Source organism: Phocoena sinus, chromosome 6 (genome assembly GCF_008692025.1).
Source record: "Phocoena sinus isolate mPhoSin1 chromosome 6, mPhoSin1.pri, whole genome shotgun sequence".
Classification (NCBI taxonomy): Eukaryota; Metazoa; Chordata; class Mammalia; order Artiodactyla; family Phocoenidae; genus Phocoena; species Phocoena sinus.
Genome location: NC_045768.1, coordinates 102,995,188 through 103,016,612, shown reverse-complemented (window position 1 = coordinate 103,016,612; position 21,425 = coordinate 102,995,188). Strand labels below are relative to the sequence as shown.

General features: G+C 41.2%; 1 protein-coding gene across 1 annotated transcript in view; it reads right to left on the bottom strand.

Moving 5' to 3' along the window:
- DOCK5 (dedicator of cytokinesis 5) overlaps positions 1–21,425 on the bottom strand; it is a 220,937-nt gene that overhangs the window by 82,227 nt on the left and 117,285 nt on the right. Inside the window, 7 exon segments of the mRNA XM_032635523.1 lie at positions 2,079–2,151; positions 3,600–3,698; positions 5,659–5,783; positions 10,206–10,331; positions 13,121–13,263; positions 16,956–17,028; positions 19,544–19,673. Of these exon segments, the coding sequence (XP_032491414.1) occupies positions 2,079–2,151; positions 3,600–3,698; positions 5,659–5,783; positions 10,206–10,331; positions 13,121–13,263; positions 16,956–17,028; positions 19,544–19,673 (769 nt within the window).

The window sequence follows — 21,425 nt, the reverse complement described above, 5'->3', positions numbered from 1 at the left end:
TTCTGGTGCCCCCAAGTATGCTCCTTTTCCTATATTTGTGAATGAATGACATCAGTACCGACTTGGTCACCCAAATCGGAACTGTGGGTGTTGACACTGACCCCACCCCCATGCCAGCTCGGCGTCCTGAGCGCCTCTGGAGGCTGTGCCTTTTCTCTCCATCCCTGCTGTTCCCACCTGAGGCCAGGCCACCCTCACCTCTTCCCTGTATTCCCACAAGATCTTCATAACAGATCTCTGTCTCCAGCTCTTCTCCACCCTTTGGGGATCTCCAAAATCAAATCTAACCAAGTCAACTGCCCTGCTCCAAAACCTTCCCATGACCTATCTCACTACTGCTGTTCTAAGACAGACTCTGTAAGTATTTTGTTTATTATCTTCCAAGGTTTGTGATGCCATCTAAGATTTCTGTTCCTCTCTTCTTTCCGAGATAGTAGCCCTGGTGCCAGGAGAAGTGGATATGTGTGTCCTGTGACATTTGGGGGAGGAGGGTCCAGCCTCCTGAGGAAGCAAAGGGCCTCTCTCCTTGGCCTTCAGGTGTTAGCCTCTGAGCTCACCATGTCCCCTGCTTAAATGTCTACGGCTGGGGTGACTCATGGCCTGTTCTCACCACAGGCACACCTCTGAGGTCTGCTGTGACTCGTGTTACCCAGATCGGCTGAGCACGGGATTACACTACAATTTGTTCATCTGTTCTCCTGTTGACGGCCAATTTGGGGGTACCATGACGAAAGCTGTTATAAATATATACGAAATCACGACCGCCAACACCACCCATACAGCATTCTTTAATGGCTCCTCCATAACAGAGTTCAAAAGAACCTTCATCTTTCATGATCTGGCTCTAGCCTGCCTGGAATCAGACCACTGACATGTCAATCCAGGAACTTACTAGCCCTGTGACCTTGGGCACATACCTAACATCTCTGTGCCTCAGTTTCTTTACATATAAATGCGGATTAAAATGTGTATGGGTCTTATTGATTACTGTAGATACTAAACAAGATGGTGTATAAATAGAGCTTCGCAGAGTGTCTGGTATAAACTAAGAGCTTGATGAATGCTAGCTTAGTATGATGGAGAACTGTACAAAACTGCTGATAATTGACTACTTGCTGATACTTGACGATCTGATACTGACCTACAAAAATGGCAATTTCAGATGGTTCAATCTAATATCATGATGGCTCCCGCGTTAGCCCTACCGAGCTCACTTTGCTTTTCAAACATATTTCTCCACCAGCACCCTTCACTGGGTTAACTTCTGCTCACCTTCAGGTTTCAGCTAGGATGTAGGAAACCTTATGCATAAATCCCCAGGCAGGGTTAGGCGCTGTGCTTACTCCTTGATGTTTGTTGCTGTAACACGTATCACGATGATCTGAACTTCATCACCTGTTTTCTTGCTCATCTTCCTAACTAGACCACAGAGACGTTTCAGAGCAGTGACTGTGTCCTATTTGCTATCATCTACCCAGGGCCTGGCCTGCAGTCTGGTAGGTAGATGGCATTCAAAAAATTCAGTTTGGAAGGAAGGACTGCATTTTTATGCAGTGCTGAATGAGAACAACACTTCCAGAAATGTTATGATCAATCTGAAAATAATCAATATTCTCCTCTGTTCACACCTTAGGAAAGTCAACTTATAAACTGTGATCTAAAACTTGAAACAGTTCTTTCATGAAAACAAAATAATTTGGGAAACAACATATTGAACAGTTCTCTTGCTTCAGGATTGCTCAGCAATGTGGCAACATACACGGTGAATGTCTAAGAGGGAGACATAATATACAAGCACTTTCTATCCCTATTCAACTGGGAAACTCTTTTTGTCAGACAGCATCTATTAGCGCTGTAGAACCTTAGCATTCATAGAGCACATTTCAGGGAAATTCTGATACACAATGATAAACACAGATCTTGGAAGCCCAGAAAAATTCATTTTAAGATTTCCTTAGCTTCACTGAATCTTGAAATAAAGATGCCAAGTATCTCATTCTACAGACCCACAAAAGCACTGTCAAGCAAGAGTAAACACTGTTTTGATTGAAACGTGTCGTCAACCTCCTAATACTCACATTCTTGAGATGACCGGTGTCGGAAGGTAAATCTTATATGGCAGCGAGCGACTTCTTCTATAGCAATGGATACCTGCACAATAATGAGGAATATCAATACAGTCCCCTGCACTCATAGTTCATTTCATAAAATGAGGCACATTTTAGTATCTGATCACAGGAGTAATTCCTATAGAGTTAGATTTGGTGTAGGGTTTCATTCCAAGGAGATTTAGCTATTTTTCAACCGAAAGAATCTCAAGAGAAGATCATCTTGGCTGTTCATCATAGATTCTGAAAACGGAGATATTCCAAATTTCTAGTGCTTTCTCAAGTGTGAAGCAGGAGATACTTCAGGGGGAAAAGATCAGTACTTTCAGGTCTGTGGGCAAGACTGCAAGGTGTACATGGATATGTTAATAGTTAGGGCCTATAATAGAAGGAAAAGATAAAATACTGGGGACAAGGAAGTTTTTTGTTTTTTGGTTTTTTTGCTGCTTACATATGCAGAAGAGACAGGGGAAACAGAGGCATGGAGCAATGTACAGAGCAGAGAATTTGTAGCAAATAGTTAAATAAATTATGGCATGGTTATATAATGGAATATTATGCAAAAATCTAAAAATATACTTCTGAAGGCTTTTTAATGCCTCAAGAGAGTTTGAAAAGGCACAATATAAATTTGTATGAATGTCATGATCCAAATCCTATGAAGTATATAAAATTGTGGAAAATGGTTACTTCTGAATTAACATATTAATGCAACTTTTTTTTTTTTTTAGTTTTCTACGGAGAGCTCATAAAACCTTGACAATCAGAAAAAGCCGATGTGGATAAAGAACAAGGTCCTACTGTAGAGCTCAGGGAACTACATTCAATACCCCGAAGTCAATCATAATGGAAAAGAATATAAAAAAGAATGTATATATATGTATAACTGAATCGCTTTGCTATACAGCAGAAATTAACACAACACTGTAAATCAACTATACTTCAGTAAAAAACCAGAACAACAAAAAAGGAAAGAGTTGATGGAGTCTGGGGCTCAGAAGAAGTGGAATCCAGTTTAGGCTCCGACACGAGCAGCTAGAGGAACTTGGTCACTTCACTTTTCTGAGTGTCAGTTATGTCATCAGAAAATGGGCTGCTGCAACTCGGACCGTTTGTCACAGAGCTACTGTGAGGCTCACGCGAGCGGACTGATCTCAGGAGCACTTTGGAATTTGTAAGAGACATATTTAAATTGAAAAGAAGCCCAGCTAACTTGGTTACAGGCCAAGAAGGAAAGAAATGTTAGGAAACTGCTTGCACAGTGTGAAAATTTCCAGTTGGTTCTGGACCATCTTGGCAGCCTCTTACATCATTACAACATCAAGTTTCTCCCTTCCAATTTCAACACGTTTACGAACGAGAATGTTACTTAAGGTTTCTGAAGTTTACGAAAGAGAAATGAGCTTCTACGAAAGATTTGTGGGTAAAAAGAAGAAAGGAATCTAAACGAGGTTTCATATATGATAGGGGTTACTGATGATACATTCTCACCTTGACAGTCTCATACCAACAGGGCTGCTTGACTTGGTAATAGACCACTGATTTGTACTCGGAAATGCCTTCGTATCCAGCACCAGGATGAATTGCTTTCTTCAGATGGAAAGAAAAAATTAGGAGGGGGTAGTAATATCTAGAACACTAAGGGTATTCCACATGGACAGTACATGCCTTACACTGGCATACATAAGCTGATTACATCTGGGGGTGAACAGTAGAGTGAGAATGAGTTTCCAAGAAAATATGGTGTATATATATATATATATACACAATGGGACACTACTCAGCTATAAAAAAAGAATGAAATAATGCCATCTGTAGCAACATGGATGGACCTAGAGATTACCATACTAAGTGAGGTAAGTCAGACAGAGAAAGACAAATATCATATGATATCACTTGTATGTGGAACCTTAAAGAAAATGATACAAATGTACAAAACATTTCTATTTACAAAACAGAAAGACTCACAGACATAGAAAACAAACTTATGGTTACCAAAGGAGAAAGGTAGCGGGGAGGGATAATTAGGAAGTTGGCATTGACATATACACACTACTATATATAAAATAGATGCACAACAAGGACCTACTGTATAGCACAGGGAACTCTACTCAATATCTTTTAATGACATATATGGGAGAAGAATCTGAAAAATAATATAGATAGATAGATAGATGGATGGATGGATAACGGAACCACTTTGTTGTACGCCTGAAACTAACACAACGTTGTAAATCAACTACACTTCAATAAAAAAAAAATAATTAAAAAAGAAGAACCAGTTTCTAGCACTTTGAGGGTCCAAGTGTCTCAATGTGTAGTAGCTAAGGCACCCAGCACAAGCTTAACATTCCTCTTTGCTGGAACTTTTCTTCTCTCTTCCATCCCAGCCATACACTGTCCTTTCTTTCTTTCTTCTTTCCTCTCTCAGGGAACAGAGGCCTCGAGAGGGTGACCAGGAGCTCCAGCATGGGTGCAGACACACTGCTGTGTGAGGTCCTGTCTATACTCTGCTTTAAGGACCTGGTGTAGGTGTGGCATGTTCACTAGAACTTAGGGTTGTGTCTCTTCCTAGAAATGAACCACTTAGTTCAGTAGCATCAGGCCTCCATGGGGGCACTTCCAAGCTAGTTAGCAGAGCCGTGAAGATGTGTACTTGAACTCCTGGGGCAAAAGGACTCTCTCAACAGCACAAAGAAATCACTCCCGTACCGTGGCCCACCGCATCCTGCTTACCCCTCTATGCAAAAGACAACTTAGTCAACTGATTCCTTGGGAGATGATCATATCCATGGGGAAGTGCAGGGGTTGTGTACTCGGCTGTGCCCCCGCCGTGAGGGACTCAGTGAATGGAGTGCATTCCGAAGCAGGTAAGTATGGCTCATACAAGAGGAGCCAGATGTCAGCTGGGACAATGAAAGCCTCCCCCTGCCTCTCCTTCTCCTTGATGTCAGAATGAAGAGTCACTTCTGTTGGAGGAACAGTGGACCGGAAGGCAGGACACCTGTGCCCGTTCCCAGTGCCACCACTAAGTCCTGTGCTTCCCTGAGAAAATAGTTTATCCTTTCTGGGCTGCAGTTTCCCGATTCCCAAAACTAAAGAGCGTGGTAGTTGACCTCGAACCAAGAGCCGTTCTGGTGTAACAGCTCTAACAGGCACATCTCCGCTGGTTTAGCTCACCCAGGGGGAGGGCGTGTGCCCTCCATATGACCTGGGCAGGAATGTCACACCATGCCAGCCCCGGAGGACCTTATCAGTCTTGAAAGTGGCTAAAGAACTTGAAAATGATACAGAATCTCTGCATCGGAAGTGTACACCTGAAATCCCTGGTGGCTTAAGGTCTTTCTCAGCACAGGAGAAATCATGAAAACAAGAGTCTACGTGAATTTATTACTACAATTGGTGATTGCTAATCACAACAGGTTTCCTATTCTTTCCTTGTGAAACACCAAATGTGCTCTACAGTGGAGAACAATTGACATCACGTGCCAAGTCCTGTTGTTAGAAAGGAGCGTGTGACGGCAGCGGGACTGCTGGGGACACCACGTACCTCCAAGAGCCTGCCCTCCTCATCATACACAGACATGGTCACCTCCACGTTCTTCGGTGTCTTCTTTTTCCCTTTGTCAAACTCCCCATGGATCAGGGTGACGTAAATATCATTCCGAACATCTCCTGCAACACGACAACCCAGCCTGTGAGTGGTGCTGTGTGGAGTCATTTTTAAATCTCAGGATGTAATAAGATGCAAATTATAAGTAAAATATAAAATGTTCTGACTTGGTAATAAACTATTCATACAGCAGAAGTTTCTATGTGTATTGTTCCCTGTAGCTTACCTCATTCTACCTCTCTATATATACCACAGTGTCTTTGGAATACAGTTTAGTGTCTATCAGCAGATGAATGGATAAAGAAGATGTGGTGTGTACACACACACACACACACACACACACACACACACACACAATGGAATACTACTCAGTCAGAAAAAAAGAATAAAATTTTGCCATTTGCACCGACATGGATGGACTTGGAGGGTATTGGTGAAATAAGCCAGACAGAGAGAGACAAATACTGTATATCACTTGTATGTGGAATCTAAAAATTAAAACAGACTAGTGAATATAACAAAAAAGACACAGCCTCACAGATATAGAGAAAAGCTGGTGGTTACCGGTGGGCAGAGGGAAGAGGGGAGGGGCAAGATAGGGGTAGGGGAGGAAGAGGTACAAACAACTATGTGTAAAATAAGCTACAAGGATATATTGTAGAGAACAGGGACTATAGCCAATATTTTATACTAACTATAAATGGAATATAACCTGTAAAAACTGTGAATCCCTGTTGTACACATGAAACTTACCTAAGATTGTACATTAACTATATTGCAATAAGAAAACACGAGCAATGATTTATCCACAGGGATATTCACTGTGATATTGTTTGTGAATGTGAAAACTTGGAATCACCCTCAATTTCCAACCACAGAAACAGCTGAATAAATTATGGCACAATAAAATGAAATAATATTGATTTACTCACTTAAAAAATGGACTGAGCATCTACTCTGTACCAAGCACTGTGCTAGGTGTTTGGGAAACGACGGTAAGCCATGCACCAGCCTTGCTCTCATGCAGCTGTAAGTCTGGTGGGCAAGAGAAGCATTCTCAGACAATCACCTGATGAAATGCATCATTACAAAAGAAGGGAAAGGCCAGGCTCGGTGAAAGCATCACACTAAGTCCCAACCTTGTTTGGAAGGTGTGGGAATCTCTCCTTTGAGCTGATATTGGAGGCATGGGAGGAAGAGGGAGAGAGAATAGCATGTGCAAAGGCCCGGAGGTAGTAGATATATGATGGAAGTCTTCAAGTGAGGGGAAAGCTGTGGTGAGATGAGGTGAGAGACAGGCATAAGACAAGTCTCCCTGAGGCCTGCAGGCCAAGTGAAGAATTTATACCTTCATCCTAAATATAGACAGAAGTCATGTTTTCAGCAAGGAGGGAGTGGGACGAAATCAGATAGGCATTTATAAAAGATCATTCATGCTATAGTGTGGAGAATGAGGCAGAAAGAGCAGAAACAGGAGAAACAGTTAGGAAGTGCTGGCACTTGTCCAGGGAATTGATGACAGTAGCTAGAAGTTGGGTAGCGGTAACAGGATGGAGAGAAGGGGGTGACATTGAGAAGCCTTTGAAAGGGAAAACTGGCAGGTCTCCTCCATTAATTTTGTGTGAGATGTAAAGGAAAGGAGTGTCAAGGGTGATCTTCAGGCTTCGTGTTTGTGCAGCTGGATGGATGAGGGGCTGTTCTCTTAGATAAAACACAACAGAAGAGTCAGGTCTAGATGCCCAGGATGACAAGTTCCAAATGCGGATTTTGAGTAAGAAATAAACAAGGAGAAGAGTGATCCAATGGGAAGAGGACCCACTCAAGTCCTGAGGCAGGAAGCAGTTGGATGGATGGTTGTGGAGTTCAAAGGAAGGGTCTTGGGCCTACAGATTTGGATTTGGAGGCAACTAACACACAGAAGCAAAATGAGTGGATGAGATCCACCAAGGGAGGGAACAGAGGGGAGAAGGAAAGGGTCCTGTTACAGATTGAATTGCGCCCCTCCCCCCAAATTCATATGTTAAAGAGGTGAATAAGGTCAAATGAGGTCATATGGCGGGTCCTAATCCAATATGACTCGTGTCCTTATAAGAAAAGATTGGGACACAGACACGCAGACTGGGGGGTGACGGTGTGAGGACACAGTGAGAAGGGGGCCACCTGCAAATCAAGGAGAGAGGATTCAGAAGAAACAACCCTACAGATACATTGATCTTGGACTTCTGGCGTCCAGAACTGTGAGAAAACAAACTTCCGTCATTTAAGCCTCACGGCCCGAAGTATTTTGTTATGGTAGCTCAAGCAAACTAAGACAGGGCATAGACCGAGGAACTCCAACATTTAAAGGTGAGGTCGAAGATGCTCAGGTGGCAAAGGATTCCTGGGAGAGGCCTCAGGGGGATGGAGAAAAAGAGGAGTGTGTGGGATCACAGACGGCGAGGGGGAACATTTCACGGAGGGAGTGGTCAACCTGGTCACATACTGGCCCGAGGTGACCATTACGCTAAAAATATCCAGTGGACTTGGTGCCACTGTAATCTTTGGTGACTAGTGACAGCCATTCCAGGCAGGATAGAGGGAGACTGGCAGGTGAGGAAACAGAGAGTACATAATCTCTTCCAAGAATTTAGCTACAGGAGAAAGTGCAGGAGAGGGTGAAGTTTAAGATGAATCTGCAGCCTGTTTCAATGACGATGAGAGGGAGCCCAGCTGAGGGATGTGAGCCCAGATCTTCTATTCCTCAAACCTGGCCGATTACCGGAATCCCCCGCAGAGCCCCGGTCATACAAACTGCATCAGAGTCTCTGGAAAAATCTGGGAATCGGTATCTTCATATTTCCCAGGTGATCCTGATTGGCTGACCCAAAGACTAGCATACTTGAGAACCATCATCCGAGATGATTTTTAAAGTCTGTTATAGCCCTGGAAGTTTATGAACCAATACTACTGAATAGAAAGAATCTTTCCAAGCCAGATTTCCAAGATAAATGCACTTTGTCCAAAAGATAAACTTCTCTATTTTCGTTTTTCAGATTTCGATCTTGCTGTAGCAATAAAACTGCCTTCAGTTATAGGAAGAGTATCAATACTTATTTTTATAAACAACAAGAAGACAAAACATTTTCCTAGAATGTTGATGAATATGTATTAGGGTGAAATGGCCCTGGAAGGGATGAAGTAGGCAGATGAAAAACTACTTTTCATGAGAAAAGAAGAAAATGATAATCTCAATTTTAGAACCCTTTCATTCATTCCACAAATATACTTTTAATACCCACCATGTACAGAAATGTGTGAGGCATCAAATTATTACTGCTCCTTAATTTCCCAAAGGAGAAACAAGATCTTGTATTAGTTTAAAAGAACCTGAATTTTTATGCAATAAACAGCTTGGTTTTTGAGAATTTTTCTAACATGCCAAAGATTGTTTATTCATATATTCTTTCTTCCTATCTATCAAATATACAACATACTTATATTTTAATAGTTATAACACATATATTTTATATAATACACATATATAAGGTTCCTGGAGGGGATGATTTCCTTTGACCACTATAACAATCAAGAAAGTAAATGGGGGCTTCCCCGGTGGCACAGTGGTTAGGAATCCACCTGCTAATGCAAGGGACACGGGTTCGATCCCTGGTCCTGAAAGAGCCCACATGCTGCGGAGCAACTAAGCCTGTGCGCCACAACTACTGAGCCTGCGCTCTAGAGCCCATGCTCTGCAGCAAGAGTAGCCACCGCAATGAGAAGCCCGCGCACCGCAACAAAGAGCAGCCCCTGCCGGCAGCAACTAGAGAAAGCCCTCGCGCAGCAACGGAGACCCAACACAGCCAAAATTAAATTAAATAAACTTATTTTAAAAAAAAAAGAAAGTAAATGGGTTAAATCAGTGAATTCACAAGAACACCTATGCAGATTACCAACACGCGGTGGCCAAAAAAGATGAAACTAAAGTAGGAAACTGCAGAATGTTTACATTCTTGTCACCACAAGTACGGGGAGAGCCGAGAACATAGTTGGAGCTTAAGCCACTGGAGCAGAAGGTCCAGCTGAGTCTGAGCTGAGTGGGCACATCGCTGGAATTTCCTGGCAAGGAGCTCATGGTGCTGGTGATGCCATCACGAGAAGAGGTACGAGCAGATGAAGCAAATTATTCTCGGGACAGAGAAGCTGTGCTATTTAGCGCTACTTAATGGATGGTCGAGGAAGTATTTCAGAGGGGCTTGTGCAGAACGTAAAGAGAGAGCAAAGAGAAATTTCTGAGTACATTTAAAAGCGTTCTCTTGGGCTTGCACACTGGGTAGTTTTCTAAGGTACTGCAACCCCGTCTCTATCTCCCACCGTCTCGATATCACTGAATGCAAATAATGAAATCTTATGGATCCATGTTGCCTCAAGAGTCCCATTAGAAGTGATGGCTGCATGGAACAAAGTCCTAGAGGACGCAGAACAGGTGAATCAAGCAAAGTGTTTACCTGGAAGGATTATTTCAGGAAAGCCCATTTTCCGGGCGATTGCTGTGGATCTATCCACCAAGTGTGAAAAGTTTTTCTGAACCTGTGTGAGGTCCCCCGGCAGGAGCTTCAAGGACACCCAAAGTCCTTTAAAGAAAGAAAAGATAAACTTTTAGCTCTTTGTTATGATCCATATAATAAACACACACAAACGCTGAGAAAAATATATGTGTGGTATTGATACAAAAACACATTATTATAAAGATGTAAATTCTCCCCTAGTTAACTTAGAATTTTAATGATACTCCCAACAAAATCACAGTAAGGGGGCTTCCCTGGTGGCGCAGTGATTGAGGGTCTGCCTGCCGATGCAGGGGACACAGGTTCGTGCCCCGGTCTGGGAGGATCCCACGTGCCGTGGAGCAGCTGGGCCCATGAGCCATGGCCGCTGAGCCTGCGCATCTGGAGCCTGTGCTCCGCAACAGGAGAGGCCATAACAGTGAGAGGCCCGCATACCGCAAAAAAAAAAAAAAAAAAAAAATCACAGTAAGATTTCTTTGAGAATTTGACAGAAATGTGAATGGATGTTTACTTTGGGGAAAAAAAATAAAGATAGCCTCTCTCAGATATCAAAATACTGTAAAGTTATAGTAATGAGTGATATTAGTAGTAGAAAAGATATATAAATCAATGGAAACAATGAAATCAAGTACTATTTTATACAGCAATTAAACATACAGCAAGAGAGACATAACAAATCATGAAAAATGGAACAATTCTATAAACGTGCTGGGATAATTTTCTAGCTACTTAGAATCAATCTAACCTCTCACGACACATTTTCACTAAAATAAATTCCTAATATAACAGAAAAGTGAACAGATAAAAAGACAGGAAATTAAAGGAAAAAATAAGTGTATCACTATCAAATCTCTGAGTACGAACCATTTTTCTAAGTAGAGAAACAAATGAAGAAATCACAAAAGCAAAAGAATTATCTATACAAACTGAAATTGTGATATGCATAAAAAGTAAAAGGTATACTTCAAAAACCATATACTACATATGCCTATAAAAGGCATGGTGAAATATTATAAGAAATTAGGAATTCATACTAAGAAGAACATTCAGATCCTCACAAATAAACAGAACATGAATATACAATTCACAAAGAAGTACAAAAGGTTTATAAATATTTGGCAAACCAGAAATCGAAAAGTATGTGTCCTAAGTAAGACAAATTGTTATCTTCATTACACAAAGAGTTCACAAAAACTTTAGAAAGGAAGGAAAACTTTAGAAAACTCCTAAATATCAATACATATGAAGGCCAGACAGTTCACTGTCACGTAGTTTTTTAAAATGCTACGGTGGTCTACTTTTCACCTTTCAAACAGGTCAAGATTTTTAAACATCAGTTTGCAAAGTGGGCATATGGCAATTAGTGCCCACAGGAAGAAACCTATGGGAAGTATTCTGGAAATATGTACATCTCCAGGTTTAAGCTCATCCCTATCATTTGGCCCAGAAATCCTACTTCCGGGAATTTTCTCGGGGAGGCAGTCCTAAATATGGAAAAAGATTCATATATAAAGATAGTCACAGCAGAGTTATTTAAATTTATAATGGCAACAAAAGAGAAAGCATTTAAGTGCTTACCTAGGAATTCCATGCTCAAAAAAAAAAAAAAAATATATATATATATATATATATATATATATATATATATATATCCAAGCAATGGAATATTATGCAGCCACAAAAAATATTTATGAAGAGCATGAAAACATTTGAAAAGTGTATTGCTAAGAAGGAGGAGAAGGAATGGTATTCTTTTTTCAGTTTTGTTCAAAAAAATTGTACATACACAGCAATCTACTTAGTGTAAGGGTTTTCCACTTTAACAAATTATATCCTTAGGTTAGGAGTTCCAAAACAACAGAAATACATTTAGTTATTTATTTTCGGATTCTATGATTTCTCACACGTATTTACTACTCAGGATAACTGTGAACACATGGCAAATTAAATATCCTGAAAATGTTTCCTAATTGCTTCCACTTCAGAAGACGATTACAGGGTGGTAAAAAAAAAAAAAACAAAACTTGACTCAATCTTCAAAATTATCCCCAAATCATCACCATTTGAATTTCAGATTTTAAACTATTTTCCCTTATTATTTGAGTTAAAAATGCAGTTTCAATAAGCAGAACTCCTCTGAGTTAAAACTATGTCAACAAAATGATATATGGAGGTACTAAAAACAACTAAAAATGTTGTGCTAGGTAGCCCATTAGTTTATATTAATACATATTCATTTGCATCACTTTGGTCTCCTTCCTCTCAATTTTAGGAAACATATCGGGAGAAACATATTCAGAGAGTGGAACATAATTATCCTCAAAACTCTTTTTCTTAACTAATGAGAACCTACTGTATAGCACAAGGGACTGTACTCAATGCTCTGCGGTGACTTAAATGGGAAGGAAATCCAAAAAAGGGATCTATGTATACGTATAACTGATTCACTTTGCTATACAGCAGAAACTAACACAACGTTGTGAAGCAACTATAAAAACTAATTTTTTTAGTTTTTAATTTCCAATAAAAATTAATTTTAAAAAATAAAAAAAAAAAAACTTTTCCTTTGTGCCTTGACCTGTGGAAACAACACGGGGATTACAGGTCAGACAAAAGTGAGGAAAGACTCATGGGATGAGAATCTGTTCTGTAGAATTTAAAAAATACAGCTGTGATCCAACTCTCTTAAGTCTTAACTGCCTTTAGACGGAAACTGAGGTGGGCAGTCCCCAGCAGGGTCTGTTTTATATCAGAGAAAGATAGTGAAAGGGCCAGAGTCCAAGGACTCAGCTCTGAGTGCCACCCCTCCACCCGTGCCAGAGTCCCCTCCCAGCTCAGTACATAGGGCTGTGTACCTTGTCCTTTGTGATTCACTTCTTTGGCTGCTATCACTTTATTCAAGACTGAAGTGAGTGGCTCGTTCTCCCCAATCACATGGGATGTTATCAGGGGCGACATGATTAGCTGCCTCTGCCGGATATAGGTTTCCATGGCAATTCTGGGAAAGTCAGAAATGACTGGTAAGGAAAAAAGAGTTAAGTCTCTGCAGCACAGCCTCAGATAGTGGTGGGTCCGATGCGCGTCAGTTGGAAATATAAACAGTAGAGGAACCTAACTACAGGATACTTTCCATCTTTATTTTCCCACCGGGGGCCTATCTTAGACACCGAATTCATCTTGAAATGACTTGGGGGAGTGAGGGGATAAATAAACCCCAAGAACAAACAAAACTGATGGTCAAATGTTAACAACTAAAACCAGGGGCGATGCTTGATGCACTTTATAAGGTGGGAGAGGCTGCGGGAATGGAATGGTAGATGGACGGAGGAAGGGGCAGGAAGACCCAGCCTCCGGGTCCTGGCTCTACTTGCCAAGTGAGCTCTGCTAGAGTCTCCCCTCTGGGCCTCAGTTTCCTCATCTGTAAGGAAATGGGCCAGGATCACATGCCTGGAAGGCCCACATCTAGTGACAAGACTCAATGTACAAGAGCGGTATGTACGCAGCGGCTTCGGGATGGTGTTCGTGGAACCCCACACGATGAAGAACTATGCTTAGGGTTGCAATGGCACAGCCACCAGCAAACAAGAGCCACTTTAAAGATCACATCTGGCTGAGGCTCATACAGGGGGATCAAAGAGCCAAACACAGCCCCCATTCTATGGGAAGCACAAGCGCTATCAATAACTACATATCAGCCGGGCGCGGGACAACGGTGGCCAGTCTTCTCTGCTGTGGTTTCCTTCTCTTGCCCACGACACACAGGCCAGCTTTCTCTGCAGGGTTCAGACCTGTACCCTGACAATAGGGGGGAAGCATTCTGCAATATGTTCCTGAAAAGTGGGATTGCGACAGTCTGAGTTGTTTTCAAATGACTCCCTCTTAGACTAGCAGGATACACGCATAAAACTCTCCCAATATAATAATCACTACAAAGCTTTCGAGGTGAGTTATGAAAGCATTTGCCATAAATCTTAGGAGTTCTACGCCAGAGGCTGTGATGTGCATCGTGAAAGCTGCAGTGGCTGTTGGCCACACAGTGAGTGGTAATCAAATTAGGGCTGGGCTCCTTGGAGACTCAAAGCTTGTATTATTATGCGGTGGAGACAGTCTGAAAGCTCAGTTTCAGCAGGGCTGCTTAGGTAAGAGCTGGTTCAGAAAGTAAGCGGGGAGGCACATAACCAAAGAAGAAACCCACCTCAGAAAGTGAGACAAATACAGAGAAACACATTTGAGGTAACTCACATCCATAATGTGGCTCCTATTTTATATACATTTATAATATTATTTGTATGGAGTAGAATAAATTTCATACTCATGAATGCTGCCCCGATAATTCATATATATTGAAACATATATAATATTATATATATTATTATATAATATTTCATATAACTCCCACATCCATGAATGCTGCTCCTAGTACACATATACATATAAAATATACATATATTATACATAGGACATAATTATAATATATGTATATATAATAGAAACAACATTCATGGATATGAAAATTATTTATATTTATCACAAGTATATTTATATTTTATGTATTTATAGGTTCACATTTATGCTATATATTTTATTTAATATTTATTATATTTACATAAGATATTGTAATATAGTTGGTTTAATATATGAAATCATTTGATTTAATGCATTAATATAAAATTATATATTTTAATATATTACATGTATTAATTTAATATATCACACTTATTTAATATACTTAAATATACGTATTTACACTGGGAGCAGCATTCATGAATTTGAAAGTTGTGTCATAATTCACACTAGCACTAAGCTACATAAAATATTTACCTCACCATATTCTTGGAGGGTCAGTGTATAGGTGGTAGGATACTAGATAAGTACATATTTTAAAAATAATTAATAGCAGCTTCTGGATGAGAAGGGAAGTACTACTTAGCACAAACTATTTATACTATTATATTTAGAAACTTATCCAAAAGTGCTGGACTTTAAAATGAAAGATAAGGATTTTTAGACTTTAAATAAAATTACATATAATACCTATTTATTGTAGAAAGAATAGTAAGCAGTTAAACCAAAAGAGGGGCTAAATCACCTAGAGTTACACCAACAGAAATAATCACTGTTAATTATGGAGTATATTCTTTGAAATTACTAAATTTTAAGGTTTTTAATGCATTATAACAATTTATATTCTTATAAGTAGTATTTATACCCACTGAACGCTGAATATCATATATTTTTAAAACTTCGTCAACCCCAAAACTAAACCTCATTGTTTCATTTGCCTTTCATTGATTCTCAATGAATTTATAGGCCATTTCTTTGCATGTGTATGTTTCCTTCTTACTTCCTTATGAACTTGTATTAATTCCTTACAATTTAGAAATATTTATTCTTTTTCATAGACATTGCAAAGAGTTTATTAAATTTTTTCTATGTATAAGTTGTCTAAAATTTCTGTGTGGCGAAACCTATCAATTTTTCTTCTTTAGGTGAATCTTTGGTGTCTGAATCAGAAAGGCCTCCCACACATCACACCGTATAAAACTTTTGTTTTCCTATAGTACTTTAAGATTTTTGGCTCTTACACTTATATATGTTATCATCTGGAATTTACAGTGGTATGAGGTGGGAGATGAGGATCTAACTTATGTTTCTTAAATGGTTAGCTAATTTTCTCAAACACTACCTTTTGCAGAGTTTATCTTTCTCCACTGATTTTAAATTATTTTAAAATAATTAAAATATATATATAACCATATTACTTATTACTAATAAAATCACATATTAACTCAAATATCCTTGGGCTGGTTTCTGGAATTCTCGGTTTGTCATATTGATCTGTTGTGGTGGCCGCATACTGGCCGAGACAATCAATTCTTCTCACTGACACGATTGCCCTGTTAGGAGTCAGATCCAGCAACGTCCCAGCCACCTGTGCGAGGTCAGTGGCGCATGCTTGCTGGAGTATGAGCCAGTCACGATGTTCACACGTACGCTCCTTCAGCGTTACGGGGATAGAGAGTAGCTCTCCAACGTCCCCCAGTGGCCCACCTGGGGCTCCAGCTCCTGAGACTCAGAATGGGGAGCTGAGTGCAGCTCTGCGGGGAAAGCTTCCATGCATTCCCAGGCTGGCTTCCCTCCGCTTGCAGGAAAACAAGGATTAGTCTACCCTTCACTCTCGCATCTCCTAAACCTTTGTTACTCAAAGTGTGATCCTCAGACCTGCAGTAGCAGCATCACCTAGAAGCTTGTCAGATGCAGACTCCAGACCCACCAGATCGTGTTTTCCATTCTAACAAGATCCCAGGTAATTCATACGCAGGTTACAGTCTGAGAAACCCTGTGCTATTCTACTCGATTCCTCGTCCTCTGTGATACCTGTTCCACAGGACAAAGTACAGACAAACTTTGGCATTTCTGGCATTTAAATGGCACCATGATCTGGTAGGTTTGCCCCTTATGTTTCTTTGGTCATTTCTGTAGAATCAGGAAAGTTCAGTTACCCTCTTAATGGAGCGCCACATGAAGGACTTTGAATAAAGTCTTCTGTCAGCTCCGCTCTGACAATCTTCCCGCTTAAGAGCTTTCCTTTTCTAACTAGGCAAAAGGTTCCTAGCACCTGGTTCTAACACACCATCCAAAGGCCTAATCCAGGTCTCAAGTCACCTGGGATAATGCCACAGTACTTACTGCTGAAACGGAATAAAATGTTGCTTTTCTTCATCATCCACCTTCCCATGTATGATATCGGTAATATCCATCACTAGGAAAAAGACAAAGCTTAATTAAAGAAACTAATTGCTTCAGGCCTCAGCGAGGAACTATGGAAGATTACAGTATCAGCAAACATAGAACCCTGGAGGAAGAAAGAGAGCGAGAGCGAGCAGGGACGTTTCTTTTCTTTCTTTGCCAATGATGACTCCCAGTGTCCCCAGCCTAGCAGGAGATCAATTCATCAGGGGCTCAGGCAGCGGCTTGGGTATTCTTGGATCAACCCTGCAGACGACCTCCTTTAAAACATTCTACTAGACCAAGTTGGTGAGTTATTGAGTCACGTGACACTGACCCTTTTTAGTAAGCCTGCGTTCCAAGACCCAGAGAACACTCTTTTTTTTTTTTTCTTGGCAGGAGTGTCAATACAATAAAAGACCTGGGAGAGGAACTCAAGACTTGCAGTGGTCCACCGTCCCTCGGATTTGACATTTTCTCACCTGGTTTCCACATAAATGAAGGGCACCAGGGCACTAACAGCACAGACTAGAAGACCATATAGTGATTTGGTCTTTGATGCCCGGTAGGCGCTATTAAGGAAGCGCTGTTGTAACCCTACTGCATGGATTATCTTATTTATACAAATATTAATATTAGCCCTACTTTAAGAGATGAGGAAACTAACTACAGGAAAGGTAGGTAATTTTCCCTAGGTCAGAAGTTTAAGTGGTAAAGCCAGGGTATGAACCCAGTGATTACAGGGCCAAACCATTTAACCTAACTATGCCTGCTGCCTAGAGCACTAATAAGTGGGCCATTCACTCTACAGCTGCTGAGGTTAGGCAAGGGCCATGGCAAGAAGCCATTCCTTGGTTAATAAATTACAATCTAGCCCCAAAACACACACTAACGATCCACGCCACAGGTAATCCGTTTGGCGATTAAAAGAAATACTGAGATATGAGACAATAATCATTAGAAAAACTAAAGACAAGAGAGGAAATGATTTCTCAAATCAATCCGAACATATAGTGCATAAGGCTTGGGAATGAATAGTTAGTGAAAGGAAGCTGTAGAAAGCAGGGCATGACATCAACTTGCTATCAGCCCTTAATAGACCCCCTGAAAACTGCATGCGCCCGTGCGTGCGCACACTGGAGAATTTGTATTTGAACCCCCAAATAGGCAGTTCATTTGTGAATGACATCATCTAGTTACTCCTAACTTCTGGTGCTTGGCATCAAGGCTCAAAGTAAATGAATCTCCACGCCCTGAATGAACACACATACACCCTGAAATGGAAGGGCAAATAGAAGCCTTGAGCTTGACGTTTGAATCTCTATGGCCCAGTTTGAAAGACAACGACCTCGAATGTTCCTGAAATCTCTTATGAAAGAATAGACTGCCGAATAGATGGCTAAGCAGTCCTGGGCCAGGGTTCCTTGCCTTTTCTGGGCTTTTATTTCAATTCACTATCAGGAAGTAGTGCTGTCCCCTCTAGACAGAGCCTGGCCAACCTTGAGAGCAGGTGCAGTGCAAGGCCGTTCAAGGGATGCATGAGGCACACAGCCTCCTGGGGTACAAAGGCTGCCTCACCAGCCACGTAACCCACAGGTCAACTCTGAAAACGTGCAGTTTCTGGGCCCTCGTTCCAGGGGCAGAATTGATGGCTTTCAAAACTACTTAGGACCAAAGTGTCAGTGCAATACCAAAAATATATTTCCTCCATTTAACAAACTACAGAGGAAAATGGAGGGCCTCCTGGAAGGTTATGGAGTTTGATTTAAGCCAAGGACGCTCTTTGAAAGCAATGTTACCTTGGAAGAGCCAATTTCCTAGACACACAAACCACTTTCCCAGGAGATTTTTATTCAATTAAAATCAATACGCAGCCGCAGTCAGGGAAAATTACAACAGTCACACGGAGGCTTTACTGAGAGGGCCCTGCTGTGTACAAGACACAGTGCTGGGCGGTGAGGGAGAAACAAAGGAGGGGCATCTAGGTGAGGACACAGAACCCACAAAAAGCTACGTGGCAGTTTCAGGCAGTAAACGCGGTGTGCCTGATACTAACAACCAAATTCATCTTGCACTGTCTCTGAGTCTCCTCTCTCCTTCCTCCCTCTTCTCTGTATTTCTTTTAATTTTTTTTTTATTGTGGAAAAATATACATAACATGAAATTTGCCATTTTGACCATTTTTAAACGTACAGCTCAAAGTGGCATTAAAAACATTCACATTGGACTTCCCTGGCGACGCAGTGGTTGAGAATCCGCCTGCCAGTGCAGGGGACACGGGCTGCTTAAGGCTGAATGACATTCCCCCGTATGGAAAGACCATTTTGCCTATCCATTCATCCGTCAACAGACAGCTGGGCTGCTTTGGCTATTGTGAACAACGCTGTGGTAAACGTGACTGTGACAATATCTCTTTGAGACCCTGCTTTTAATTCCTTTGGGGATACAGAAGTGAGATTGCTGGATCCTAATCTAATTTTTTGAGGCCCCACCATACTGTTTTCCCAGTGGCCATACCATCTTACATCCATCTCGGGTTCTTTCTGTACCTGCCACTCCAAAGGGTCTTCGGAGTCCACATGTGTGCTTTTTGCCCTCCTTCAGCTCCATGTGGCCAACCCGGACAATCTGGCATACGAGGCTGATGCGGGGCCGGATGAGGTCTGTGCTGCTGAGGTCCTACAGGGGCAGAGAGAACAGAAAAGGATGTCACCCTACATCACCCTGTCACATTCATTTCTCTTTTCTTTTCACTCTACAATAAAACACCGTTCAGAGCGTACTTCCTAATGCTGAAATATCAGAAGGACTCCTCTCTTCCCCCTATCCACCCAAGAACTATCATAGCATCAGAGAAAAATGACTGTATTCAAAAAAAGAATTTTTAAAAATTCCCCAGCTCCTACTTCAAATTTATAAATCAGATTGTATTCAATCTCAAGTCTCCAGTTTACGCAGGGTATGTAAAAATGGGATCCCTTGTCATTGTTACTTTATATCCTGGCCAGGGCATATCCGAGCACCAGACGCGTTTCAGTGTCAAACGAAATTAAAACTTACAAGACACTGACATTTACTGGGTATCTACACATGCTGGTGATATTTCATTTCACCTTCCAAATAATCCTGTGAGGCAACTATGACACAGAAATTTACATGCATTGCTTTCTGCAATTATTCATCTGTTTCATGAGAGATATCCATCGAGAGCTTCTGGGTGTGTGTTGACTAATGAGAAACGTGGCGATGAAATGTCTGTCTTTTTGGGGCTCATGCTCTATGCTTGTTTGTATTCCTAAGGATGCGCGAGTAAACCCACAAAAGAGCTCACATATCTCATTTGCTTTAATACCAGAAATGATTTAACTGCATCTCAAATTCTTTTCATGAAATGGCTATCCAAGGCCTCTTTACTGAATCAAGAATTACTTTTTAAACAATCGATCCATATCTATCCACTATAATCAAATTAACTCAGGTCTCCAAGATAGGAATATATACCGATGACGATATTCACCTTGAATTTCTACTCTAGGTTTTGTGAAGTTTCTATTAATAGAAACATAAAGATTTTAAGTGACTGGTTACATAAACTGGGGCACACTGATATTATTTAATAATATACAATCATGTATAAATGAAGTTTCTGTAGAATATTCAATGACCAAAGAATCGGTCACATTTTATTTCATTGAAAAAGTTGGACATGAAATTTGCATATAGGAGGAGCCTAACTGGTGGGGGGAGGAGAGGAGGGGGTGAATTGCAACTATTCTGAAATGGTATTGATTAGAAGATGGACCAATGATTCAACAACACCTTTTTAATGTGTTGTTGTTGTTGTTTTTTTAAATAATGTACGCATTGACTGATAAACGCCTTTTAATTTCAGGGAAAAAAACCCTCACATATCTCAGAATTGAGGAAATACTCTGCGTGTTGGGGAGAGGTTTTGGGAAGAGTTCTAAGCTCTTTTTTGTCGGTGTTTACTAGGTGATGAAGATGTGGATGGGTCAGTACAGGGATAGTAATACACCACTTTCCTCATAGGGGTAGGAGGTTAACAGATGGAATGAACAATAATAAGCAGAAATGAAGGCAGGCAGGAAGGAAGGAAGGCAGGAAGGAAGGCAGGAAGGAAGGCAGGTAGGAAGGCAGGAAGGAAGGCAGGAAGGCAGAAAGGAAGGAAGGCAGGAAGGAAGGAAGGAAGGCAAGAAGGAAGGCAGGCAGGAAGGAAGGAAGGCAGTCAGGCAGGCAGGAAGGCAGAAAGGAAGGAAGGCAGGAAGGAAGGCAGGAAGGCAGGAAGGAAGGAAGGAAGGCAGGAAGGGAGGGAGGGAGGAAGGAAGGAAGGCAGGCAGGCAGGAAGGAAGGAAGGCAGGAAGGAAGGAAGGAAGGCAGGCAGGCAGGAAGGAAGGCAGGTAGGAAGGCAGG